Source organism: Pagrus major, chromosome 24 (genome assembly GCF_040436345.1).
Source record: "Pagrus major chromosome 24, Pma_NU_1.0".
Classification (NCBI taxonomy): domain Eukaryota; kingdom Metazoa; phylum Chordata; class Actinopteri; order Spariformes; family Sparidae; genus Pagrus; species Pagrus major.
In genome coordinates this window covers 4,702,235-4,715,504 of record NC_133238.1, presented here as the reverse complement: position 1 = coordinate 4,715,504, position 13,270 = coordinate 4,702,235, and the positions used below count along the sequence as shown (strand labels likewise).

The 13,270-nt window shown below is 43.7% G+C and overlaps 1 protein-coding gene across 1 annotated transcript in view; it reads right to left on the bottom strand.

Moving 5' to 3' along the window:
- Positions 1 to 11,901, bottom strand: part of LOC140992437 (voltage-gated delayed rectifier potassium channel KCNH8-like) — a 133,983-nt gene extending 122,082 nt beyond the window's left edge. The window contains exon 1 of the mRNA XM_073462736.1: positions 11,826 to 11,901. Within this exon, the coding sequence (XP_073318837.1) occupies positions 11,826 to 11,901 (76 nt within the window). The remainder of the gene's footprint in view (positions 1 to 11,825) is intronic.
- Positions 11,902 to 13,270: the final 1,369 nt, after the last annotated feature.

The following is a 13,270-nucleotide window of genomic DNA, read 5'->3' as shown; positions in this document are numbered from 1 at the left end:
AATTGACTGGTGAAACAACTGATTGTTACATTTATATTGTTAATAAATTATTTAAATTTGGCGATAAGGCCTTAGTGTGGTACACTGCAAATGAATAATGGAGATTATATTGCTCATGACACCATGTAGACCAGCTTTTGAAATAAGAATTACAAATTAAATGAGTTATCATGGCATAAAACCAATGATCCTTGACTAGACTAGAGTAGACTAGTCTAAAAATGGCATAGCCATCTGTGCTAAAAGAAACAAACAAAAGTAAAGCTCGCTAATCGAATCGAATCGAATTGTGACCTTAAAATCAATAATTGGATCAGGGATTTGGAGAATTGTCTCACCTGTCATCATAGTTATTTTATATGTATATATGTATGTATGTATGTATGTGTGTATATAATATATATATAATAGTTATAATAGTTATAGTAGTTCAGATTATATATATATATATATATGTATATATATATACATATACATATATATATATATAATCTGAACTATTATATGGATTGCAATAAAACATAGTAGAAACATTCATTCAGCTTCTGAATAGATTGACATGAGGATAAACCCTCAGGATGAATTAATTGTCCACTATCTTTGTTTATGACCAAATATCTGCTAAGTTAATTTACATTGCTCAGCCGTACTTTGTGTTTAGCTAAAATGAGATGAACATGGTACACTATAACACAAATCTTTAATAACATTATACTATGGTAAATGGTCTTGCATTTCTATAGTGCTTTTCCAGTCTACTGACAGCTCAAAGCGCTTTACAATACTTGACACATTCACACACTGATGGCGGAGGCTGCCATGCAAGGCGCCAACTGCTCATCAGGAGCAATTTGGGGTTTAGTATCTTGCTCAAGGACACTTCGACATGTAGCTGAGGGGAGCCGGGATTCGAACCAGTGACCTTCCGATTACTAGACGACCCGCTCTACCTCCTGAGCTACAGCCGCCCCATCTACTATCTAAACATCAGCAGGTTAACATTGTCATTATGGGCACGTTAAAGGTTCCATCTAGGTACTATATGAACACTGTGGCAGGTGCTAGCAAAGTATGTTTTACAATTATGAAGCCTGAATTTGTTAATCATTATTTCCTTTGTTTACTTCCTTTATAGGAAACCACACCTATTGTACTCTATTTCAAGAATCAATAAAATATTGATTGAATGAAACCTGAACTACAGCCTCATGATTCTAAACGATCAGCTATGGTGGGTTCGCTTCCCCTAACCGGCAACATTCCAGACAGCATAGCCACATGAGCTAGTCCTTCATTTCATGGTCCTTCGAGCCGGATCAGGAGCCCACCATAGTATGAGTATGTTCAGGTCATAAGAACTAGATGTGAGTGTCAGGAGGCGGCCATCCCTCCCCTTGCCCCGAGAGGCCCATGACCGTAGTGTGCCCCAAGCCAGAGCACAACAAACTGCCTCATGCATGCAGAGTGAGGAGGAAGATGAAAATTCTCCACCCTGCAGCCAGGAGGATGCACAGTGGCTGGTGAAGAATCAGTGGACAACCCCTGAGGACGACTTGGATAGACAAGAGGATCTGCTAACGACCGTAGAGGAGTTGAAACTCAGCTCACCTCCCCCCTGTAGACCACCAACTCTGGTCCAACGGCAGCAGCAGATGACCAGATCAGAGGGTGAGGTGTATCAGGCTGCCTCATCGCTGTATGACTACAATCCAAGTGCAGAATACAACGTCCGTCACGCCTCACCACACAAGTATGGCTATGCAGGGGATACAGCCCATCTGCCTGAGCACCACTATGCATCTCCCCAGTCATCCCAGCCACGTCATGCACAGGCACGCGAGGACGATTATGCAGAGAGGCACCGCAGGACAGAGCAAGATTTTTCATGCACATGGTGTGACTTTACCCCAGAGCACCGTCACTCCCAGCACCAAACGCCAAGCCCAGTAGGTGGACAGGAGCGAATCTACCGGGGGCCCACACCTACTGTGACAGCAATGACTCACCCCAGTCCAAGACAGTTCTCTCGCCTATGGATAGCCCTGGAAAACCTTCTTCCCCACAATGCGTCTGAAAGATTTAAGTACCAAATCCTGGTTGAACATCTCAAATCAGAAGAGGCCCTGCTGATTGCCAACTCATATTGCCACTCCAAGTACCCATTTACAGATACAATGGCTGCGCTCAACCAGCAATATGGACAGCCACACCAGTTGGCTTTACAGTGAATAGCGGAGATAATGGATGGCCCCAGTGTTGTCAGTGGTGACGGGAAAGCATTCAGGATGTTTGCTCTGCGGGTGCGTTCCCTGGTGAGCATGTTGGAGCAACTGGGAAGAAAGGGCAACGTTGAACTGGAGTGTGGCTCCCACGTGACCAGATTGCTCAGCAAACTGCCTCATGATCTGCGATCAAGCTTTTGCCGATTCATACACCCTCACAGAGTGCCCATCCCTACTCTCCTCGACTTTGCTGACTTGTTGAAGTATGAAATGCAAGTTCAAGAGGACAACCTTGACAGCAGAGGACAGAGAGAACCTAAAGTGGCGAAAGTGAAGGAGCAGCGGAAGAGCTGGATACCGACCACTAAGCCCTCCACAGTCCTGCTAAACACAGAGAGCACCTCATCCAGTGAACTGGTTCAAGGTCCAGACTCCATACAGATAACCAAGAAATACTGCCCCTTCTGTGATAACACTAAACATTCATTAAACAACTGCTCTAACTTCCAACTGCTCAGCCCAACACAGAAACAAACTTGGATCAAAGCTAACAACAGATGCTGGCACTGTGGGAGAGGTCACAGAGCGGCTGAATGTAACCTGAAAATGGCCTGCAAAACATGCAACAGTAGACACCTGCTTGTCTTACATGACATAAACGAAAGGGCCCAAGAGAAGACAGAAAAGGGGGAATCAAGATACCAGACGTGAAAGATGGTGCCTTCAAAGACCTCTGTACTCAACATAACAGAAGAAATCTCATATATTTACAGGCCCCCAGAGGGGTGCAAAGTGTTGCTGAAAGTCTGCAAAGTGATACTGAGGAATGGAACAAGGGCCCTAGAGACATTTGCCATCTTAGATGATGGCTCAGAACGTACCATTCTCCTCCATCCAGCAGCCCAGCAACTGGGCCTACAAGGTGAGCCTGAATATCTCCCAATCAGAACAGCTACAGGCCCCAAAGAAGGCAGTGCTCCCTCAGCTGCGCAACACAGAGAGAAGGCTGGCCAGGGACCCAGAGCAAGCAGCGGCCTACATAGCTGAAATCCAAAGACTGGAGAAAGCAGGCTATGTGGTCAAACTGGAGCCAAGCAGTGAACTCACACCAATAAGTTGGTATATACCACACCACATGGTCCAACATAATGGAAAGAACCGAGTGGTCTTCAACTGTTCTTTCCAATTCAGAGGTGAGAGCTTGAACCAACGCCTGCTACCTGGGCCAACTTTGGGACCCTCTCTCCTGGCAGTGTTGCTGAGATTTAGAGAACACTCTGTGGCCATTAGCAGAGATATTCGTGGCATGTTCTACCAGGTGAGACTCCTTCCAGAAGATAGACCACTCCTCCGCTTCCTGTTGAGGGACTTGAAAAGAGATGAACCTCCAGCAGTGTATGAATGGAGAGTACTCCCATTTGGTACAACCAGCAGCCCCTGCTGTGCCACGTATGCCCTACAAAAGCACATTATAGATCACAGCCAGCCTGGTGAGACGATAAGGGAGCCAATTTTGAAGGGTTTTTACGTAGAAAACTGTCTACTTAGCTTGACATCAGAGGAGGCAGCAAGGGCCCTTACTTATCAACTATGGCAGGTGCTAGCAAAGGGGGGCTTTGAGCTGCAGCAGTGGGCAAGTAACCGGCCCACAGTCATCTCTCACCTACCATCAGAGGCCCGGTCAGACAGTGCGGAGCTGTGGATCATACAGGGCCCGCACAACACCCAAAAATCTGCCCTTGGACTGCATTGGCACTGCCAGTCTGACACCCTCTCCTACAAGCACTGTCCTTTTGGCTACCCAGAGACCACCATGCGTACAATATACAAAGTCCTTGCCAGCCAATACGACCCCCTTTGGTTCCTGGAACCATACACTACCAGAGCCAAGACTGTGTTGCAGCTACTGTGGGATAAGAGGCGAGACTGGGATGACCCATTCCTGCCGCAAGAACTACTCGACAGGTGGAAGGAATGGGAGAATGAGCTCCCCACCCTGAAGAGCATCAGACTACCCCGTTGCTACACCAGCCATGACATGGACTCCTCAAGCATTCAGAGGGAGGTGCATGTCTTCTGTGATGCCTCAGAGCGGGCATATGGTTCACTGGCGTATCCCCGGACAGAGAGTCCCAGCGGAGAAGTGGAGGTCTCATTCCTCACAGCACGTTCCAGGGTCACCCCAAAGAAGCAACAATCTATCCCCCACCTGGAGCTGTGTGCAGCGCTGACAGGGGCACAGTTGGCTAAAGTGTTGCGTGTGGAGTTGACGCTTCCCATTCATCACTTCACCTTATAGACAGACTCCACCACTGTGCTCAGCTGGCTACAATCAGACTCCTGCAGATTTAAAGTGTTTGTGGGCATCCGTGTTGCTGAGATTCAGGAACTCACTGACCGAGAGTCATGGCGCTACGTGGACTCAGCCCGTAACCCTGCTGACGATATTACACGTGGGAAGCCACTGTCAGAATTGACCCCGCAGAGCCAGTGGGGTCGAGGTCCATCCTTTCTCCATGATAGTTTGGACCAGTGGCCGGAAGCACCACACCCACAACCAGCTCCCACCGATGGTGAGGAAAGGAAAGCAGCAGCCTTTTGTAGTCTCACCACAGTACCCTCACTCTCAAGCTCACTATCAAAGGCCCTCTGCCACCATTAGAAGGCCTCAGTTAGTTTCACATCAGAGGAAGCTTTTATCCTGTCGAGCCAGGAAAGCTGAGTTTCACTAGTTTCACTTTGCTTTCAAATGAATTGTGTTATCATGGTAATATATTTAAAGTATGTACAGTATAGTCATCTATTATTCATTTATAATATCACATCAATACAAAACAGTTAAAGACAGAGATTTGAATGTAAGAGTCTGTTCCAAAGAAATGAAAGAGAGAGCTAGCCAGCATTAAGGAGATGAAGACTGGCAGCAAGATGATTCGTACATGCAGGATTATTTGTTCGACCGGCCCTCTGATGTGTTTCCTCAACTGGCTGAAAACACATTTTTACTCTGCATCAGCTTCAGAACTTTACAGCTCACAGCTTTTTGCCAGAACTCCCCTGACAGAACACAAGAATCTGTCACTGTGGAGACACTCCTCTGTCTCATTCGCTAGTTTTTACACACTTCATTTTCTAACTAGGGAATGAAGTTCAACCAAGAGTTCTGTGTGAACTCCAGTGACTATACAAGTACAGTCAATATGAACAAATAGCATAGCCATTAATTTGTGTTCTTCTGACAATTACTATAAAGCTCAGACTGAAAATGAGTTGCCATTTTTGGTCAGTGATTAATGATTTAACTCATTCATCAAGTCAGGAACTTGGTTCTGATCTGAATATTTGCTGTTTTTTCTCTCTTTAACATGTACATGAGCAATTGAAGACACACATGAAGTCTGTTGATGCTTAATGTTTATTTGTCCTTTTTAAAAAATATTTTACAGGCAGGCTAATCAATCAGTTGATAAATTGATTATTTATTTATCAAACCATTATTAAACCTTAGTCATAGCCATATCTATATATTAGTGAAGAGTAGCATTCTATGTAGTTTACATAGGAGCCAATTTCTCACATTTGCATTTGTGAACTGTTTGAACTTGAGGATTTGAGTACTCAGAAATGTTGTGTTTAAACCAAAGTATCTGCATGTACGTATCTCTATTGGACAAACACGCCAGTCTCCCACAAAGGGAGGTAGGGTCATCAATTATCTACACTGGAGGAGATGACTACTTTTTGTGGGCAGTATGAAGGCCTCAAAGTTTCATAGCAATCCCTCCAATAGTTAATTAATATCTTTCACAGCAATGATGATCAAGCAGTATTGGCCTAAATGATGAATGAAAATGTGTAACCTTTATTCTTATAAATATGTATGTAGTGTACTGAGATATATCTGGGTTAATCAAATCTATCTGAAGCTTTCTTCTTCACTGTAAGAAGAAAACTAGAGAGAACTCCCTGGAGTCTCACTGCTTCTCATACTGCATTAATGTTGTATGGCAGAGATGAAGAACCCAGCTTTACACTTGGAAATACTGTGCTGCTCAGCTGAGAGCTCACATCAGTCACAGTCCTGTAATCTGTCACCAAGTGGACAGAATAACAAAACCCACAATAAGTAAGGAGCTCAAGGGTTTGGTCACACTGTGATTTGATGCCTCTCTCAACCTGCACTTACGGCTACGATACTGCTCATTAGTGTTGTGCTTTAAAATGGCGTCACAAATCTTACCCCGTTCATTAGCTGGGTGTGTTCTGGCCTCAAACACTAAAAGAGTTTTCCAGCTGTCTACCCCTTGACGTACACACACTGTGCTGGCAGCACTCCACAGACAGCCAGGTACAGTTAGACCATTAGCAGCTCCTCATTAAAATTCTCCCACTGTGAGCCAGAGTCTAATCACAAATAATTATGAATTTATTTATACTCTGTAGTTTGTACTAGCAGACAAACAGGCGTTAATCCTAATCAACAAATCATAAGAGACCTGCTGACCTCATCTGAGATACAGACGAATTCTTGAATCCAATTAACACATCCTTAGTGGAGGACTCGTCTAAGTGATGTGTAGGTGACTCAAATTCTAAAAAGCCCAATGGTATTGTGGATAAATGAGATTCCGGTGGCTCAGGAAGTTATTGCACTGTCTTGATGAGGGCTGACCTGAATGCCTGAATGCTTCGCAGCTTCAACATCTATTAACAAACAAATGTGTTATGGAGATGTTGCATTAGCTGATTCAAAAAGGGGGCAAAAGACTGATATAGAGCTCTATGGCGTTTAATTAGTCTGAAATTCTGTGCACTTAAAAACAAGGCACATGCACTTGATTTGAGTGCACAGAACAGTATCCACGAGTGGAAAAACAGCCTCAGGATGAAGTATGTGGACTCTGTGTGCACAAATAAGGTCCTACGAGCACACGGCTGTGAGAAGCACAAGCTCCACCCTCCCTACCTGCCGCAACAGCTCAACAATCGCTCCCTCTTCAACTTGACTTCTGAGACTTTCAGTCATATCCTCATCTCTCATTAGACTGCAAACCTCTGCCAAGGCCCAATGGTCTCCTTTTTTACTCACTCATAGATACTTGCCACCTAAATACCTCACATCAAGATCCTTGAATTATTTCCTGAGACATTAACAAAAATGTCCTAAATCAGTCTCTTTATCCAGATCCACACCAAAAGTTAATGGGGCCTATTCTGGGCTGAGACCGATCCTCCATCCAAGTTTGGTGGAAATCTGTTCAGTAGTTTTTGTGTCATCCTGCTGACAAACCACAGACACAGTGAAAACAGAACCTCCTTGGAGGAGGTGATAATGTTAATATCTGAGCAGCCTTGGGTTGAAAATCAGATTTTTGTTTTTTATAGCTTCAGTACTTTCAATACTATCAAATGTGGATCATTTGAAATATGTGGTATCAAACAAGTGTCAATACTTTTGACAACCTAATATTTTTGTGATTAGGATACTGATGTAAGTGTAAACCCTCCCCCTGTCAATTTCTCACTAAACCTTCAGAGCCCTAAAAATGGTATTTGCGGCAGTCCAAGTCGTGCAGGTACTTTTGGACTGACAAAAGGACACTGTTAATGTTTAAAAGGGTGATGAAAGGGTGTTCTCCAACAATCAGGACTTCACATTAATCACTGAAAAAGGTTATTCCTATACTGTACATGCTAGAGAGGAGGCTGATGGTCAGAGCTCAGATGAAGTGAAGCAGTGTGTCTTCAGTCTTGGTTGTGGCTCAGTGGACCAGCTGTTTACTCTTGCATTGATTCCTCCTGGAGGCCTCAAGGGAGTTTAGTTACGCATTACGAGCTCTGTGAACTATGTCCTTTGGGGAGTCTTGTAGGCAGTGCTGTGGGAATACAGGGAGCTGCTGCTCTGCACCATCCGATCGTTGGATCACTTTGTATTCTCAGTGAGAGTCAAACATATTTGTGGCTCCACACCAGCCGTGACCTTGACACCAATGCTGTGATTTTCATGGACAGAATACAGATAGACACAGTCAAGGAGTGGACAGTGTCCCTTGTGTGGAACAGAAGTTCCTGGTGTGTTCTTTGGTCACTATCACTATGTGTAGTAAAAAGAGAAAAAACACATCTGCACTGGCTCTGGAAAAGGAGATTTTCTGATATCACCCTGTGTTGTTCCTGGAACATCATAATTAATGTTGCCCCATGACCCTCATTGTAACTGACCAATCATGTTGTTGTAATGTCATAGCTTTGCCACCTGGGAAAAAAGACTGTAAAAAATAAGTATGTGGGAGACGTTTTCTTTTCAAACACATCTTCAACTTTGTGAAAGGGTCTCTTTTAACCTAAATCCTTTTCCTAAACCTAACCAAGTGCTTTCGTTGCCAAAACCTAACCAAACAGCGACAGAAAACTGAAAAGAAATGGAAAATGAGTACTATACTGGATAATAATAATAATAGGTTCCCAATGGGACATGAACAACAGGCTGCCAACAAAGAGTCCTACAGTACATTTAACCCACTCAACCATGACTGCGTGACTATTTCATAAGTTGAAATGATGGTCCAGGAACAACATGAATCATGATGTTTGATGAATAACACCAACAGGGTGATATCAGGTATACCATCATATCCTTCCCTCAATGCCCCCATCCCAATAAACCAACTACCACAGATTAATAGAATACACACATGATGTTAGTGTGAAATTGTTTTAAATTAGTCTTAGATTCATGGCTCACAGTAAAATACATTTATAAAGCATACAAAAATGAAAAAAAAAGGAATCAAAATCTTAGGAGAGCACAGTGACATGTAGCGCATGTTAGGTAGGTATTTGTACATCTCTGCCTCTGGGGTGAGTTACCAGGTACAGTAGCACAACACATATCACACAGAAACCGCACAACACCTGTTTGATTTGTATCACTAGGAAATCAGGAGATCAACGGGATTAAACGGGGGTTAAAAATATGGAGACCAAAAGAGCTCAACCAACAGAGTCATGTGTCTGATGGATCTACTTGTGTACAGCGGGCTGCTGCAGACTGTGATAGAGGAAAGAGCAAACTGTTCCACTCTCAGATTAGAGGAGAACTGATCACTGTTGACACACAAAGGAAAAGTCTAATTGAATCAGTGCTATCTCAGGAAAGTTTGCCTTTGGGTGACACACAGGAAACATCAAATACCTACAGACAGATGACTGACTGTTCAACAGGACCTCCTAACACAGCAGCACAGATGCCACATAAATGATACCTCCTCTGTATTTACTTCAGAAAATAGACAGATCCCTCTCTGACTCTTGTACAATAGATCTCTTATCCACACAGTCCCTCTGCTGCTCAGTCCTGCCTTCAGCACTGTGTTATGTAACGGCGTTAAGATATAAAAACAGCTGTTTGCATCATGATTGACAGCAGTTTCTGTATGTACTGGTGTGGCTGATCCACATTTATAAATTGTGTGTTACTGTGATGGTTTTAGGGAAAGTCTATCAAGTGCCACCTTCACTTTATGAATGGTTCTGTGTTGTCTTTGATGTAATGGTTTGTAATATTTTGTTCATAAAGAGCCAGTTTCAATAAAAACAGGCTGCCTTCAATCCACAACACTGTAAGCAGCTCATGTTTGTGCCCGGGGTCACTCGTGTTGTCAAAAACATCAACATATCATCACATATTGATCCTGGGTATTTAAAACTGTTTTCAATACTTACTGTTTGCAGTATTGACACACCAGGACCAGCTGTGTGTGTTAAGTCTCTTGTCCGACAGCGAACGCACACACACACACACACACACACACACACACACACACACACACACACACACACACACACACACACACACACACACACACACACACACACACACCGCTGCAATGGCCACATAGCCCAGCCACCTCCAGGAGTAAGTAAACTTAGATGCTGTTGTGTTTAACACACAGTACACAAGTCATGTTATATTTATCTTTTAATAAATATCTCAGATTGTATGCCCTCTGTGTTGTGTCACTTTTCTCCATGGTATTGACGGACTATTGAGTGACTCCACTGTGAAGACTGTGGTGACTGAATTGAATTGAATTGTAACCTTTTGAATTAATTGACACTTTTCAGCTGGCAATGTCACGGTCTGACCACGGCAGTCGGGGTTATTGTGTTTTTTTTTGTTTTCCCCCTTGTCTGTCTTCCCCCTCCCTTTCTCCTCACCTACTCCTGTTTGCCTATGTGTCTGGACCGGTGGGCATGGCAGCAGTGTCGGCAAGCAGCAGAGAGGCGCACCTGCAGATCATCCCATTCATCACCCTCTGCTATATAACCCCGGTCTCATCTCCACTCTGGCGCCAGATTGTTCCGCCAGTTACGGTGACTATTATTGACGGCCGCTAAACCTTAGTGTTAAGCTTTACAACTATTTTCTATGTTCCACGGACATCCTAGTGTTTTTTCTCTGTGAGACCCATCTCATTAGATTTGTTTGTTCTTCCTCGTGGCAGGTGACTCCAGCGCCTCTTCGCCCCGGTTTCCTGAGTTCCCACCTGCCTGCCTGCCTGCCTGCCTGCCTGCCTGCCTGTCTGCCGACCAGCCAGACTCAGTCCACTGTGTTCCCCTCAAAGAACCCTCCAAGGTCTAATAAACTGTTTTCACTTCTACTACTGCCTCTGCTCTCCCTCTCTCTGCATTTGGGTCCAAACAAAAGACTCGACATAACAGGCAACTCAAACAAATGCCATTGAATGGTAATTAATACGATGACTAATACCATGATTCCCTTCCTCCAAGGTTCTGTTTTCACTGTGTCTGTTGGTTTGTCAGCAGAATTACACAAAAACTACTGAACAGATTTCCACCAAACTTGGATGGGGGATCGGTCTCAGTCCAGATTAGACCCCATTAACTTTTGGTTTGAATCTGGATAAAGAGACTGATTTAGGACTTTTTTCTCACTTTCTTTAACAGTGAAAAAAAACAGGTGTATTTAGGTGGCTGTGAGTGAGAACATAAGAGGACTGTTAGACCTTGGTGGAGGTATGCGCTCTACAGAGAGCCATTTTAGTTAACACTGGGACATTAACAGTGAATCTGTAGTTACAGATCACCATAGTTACAGACAGGAAACCACAAATACAAATATGATATAATGTGCAACGTCAAATAAATATAGCCTAAAACAATCAGAATAAACTGTTTATTGAGATTGAAGTAGGTTGAAATATTTTGTATTAATGATCGTAGGTGTAGAACAAATGAAGTGTTGACACCAGCTGCATCTCCTCACACAGAGACAGCACGTCATTTACTTTAATATGAGGCTCAGTCAGCAGCAGCAGACTGCTTAATTCATCTTTAAAGTGGCTGCTCAGGTAGGAGCCTCATAAAGAATTAATATGACAAACATTAGTCTGAGCTGTCATTCATCATAGTTCATTCATCAGTCACAGCATCTGTCCTGTCTGTCTTCAGGTGTCCTCACTGAGCACTTTGCAGCTCTTTGGAGGACTTCAGGTGTTTCATCTGAGCCAGATCATCTGAATGAATGAACTGTTCTGAATAAATAATCTGTTTATCATGGGATTAGGATCATTCACTCACGGGTCCCGTCGAAACGAGTGGCGATGGTGTCCAAGAAGGTGTTCTGTGGCGCGATCAGACCCCGCATCACCGGCATCCGAGAGCGGGACGAGCCGCGTCTCTCCCGCCGCTCCGAGCCATGGCTCTCCGCGGCGGTGGACACGAAGCCCGGCAGGAACCTGGACGAGGTGCCCGGCGCTCCTCCTAACCCCTGCAGGAGGGCGCCGAGCCGAGACACGCGGGACTCCACGGTCCAACAGTGAGCACCGACCACCGAGCAGGTGATCCCGGCTGAGAGGAGGAGAGAGGAGCCGCTGCAGGCTGGAGGGAGAGGACGGAGGGATGGATGGAGGGACCGCGGCGAGGATGGTCACATTTACGCACGGTTGTGCTGCAACGCAACCCCCCACCAACCCCGTCCCTCTCGTGCACAAACACTTTTCTCTCTTTCTATTGGCTCTTTCCTTTTTTTCTGCCTCCTCTGTTAGAGCAGAGCCTCTATCTCAGTGGAGTCACGTCTCCCCCTCTGATCTTCTGATCAGTGCCTATTTAGAGCAGTACATTAAAGTGTTAGATAGTATTTTTTCAGATCTACAACACTTCTTGTTTCTGTTTCACACTTGAAGCTGCAAAATGTGTCAATTCAAGAACACGATGATAACACTATTTAAGTAAGGATGGAGTAGATATTAAAACATCTCTAACTGTGGAGTTATCATACTGAATATATTGATGAATATATTTCAGGTATATATTATATTCCACGTATAAATATCTAAAACATTTCACAGGTGCTCTATGTGGGAGACATTCACATGTGCGTTGTATGTGATGCATCCCAGATTTTATATTTCATATGCAAACAGATATTATGACAGACTGACAGTGTGAAGCTGAGGACATGATAAAAGAGTGTGAATGCTGGATGTTGAAAAGGTGATGCTAAACTGCACTGCTGGCTTTACAATGTGTAAAATACCTGTCATGTATGAGAGATGTGAATATTTTAAGGTATTGATATTGGTATTTTAAACCTTAACCAAGTGGGTTTTGTGCATAAACCTCACCAGGCCATAAGCACAACATTGTAAGAGGAGACATATTGAAAACTGGACCTCAAGAAATGTAAAATTGCAACATAAATAACCATAAAATTTTAACTTGAGAATAGAAAATAGACAATTAACTTCACTTCAAAAAATATTTTTTTAATCTGTGGTTTTGCTGAAATGTACTTTATCAACATTTATTCTGATGACTAGGTTGTTTGGTGTCTAATTGTTCCTGTTTGTGGCATCTTGTTTGAAACTGTACCATAAGCCTAACAGGTGTGAAATACTTTATCAGTCAGATTGGTTTTCTTGGTTTCATGAATCATACTGGGTTTTTTGTTTGAATGTAAGAATTTGGCCTTTTAAAAAACCCTTGTCAGGGTCTCCGAAATAATTGACGTTAGGAGCTGGTGC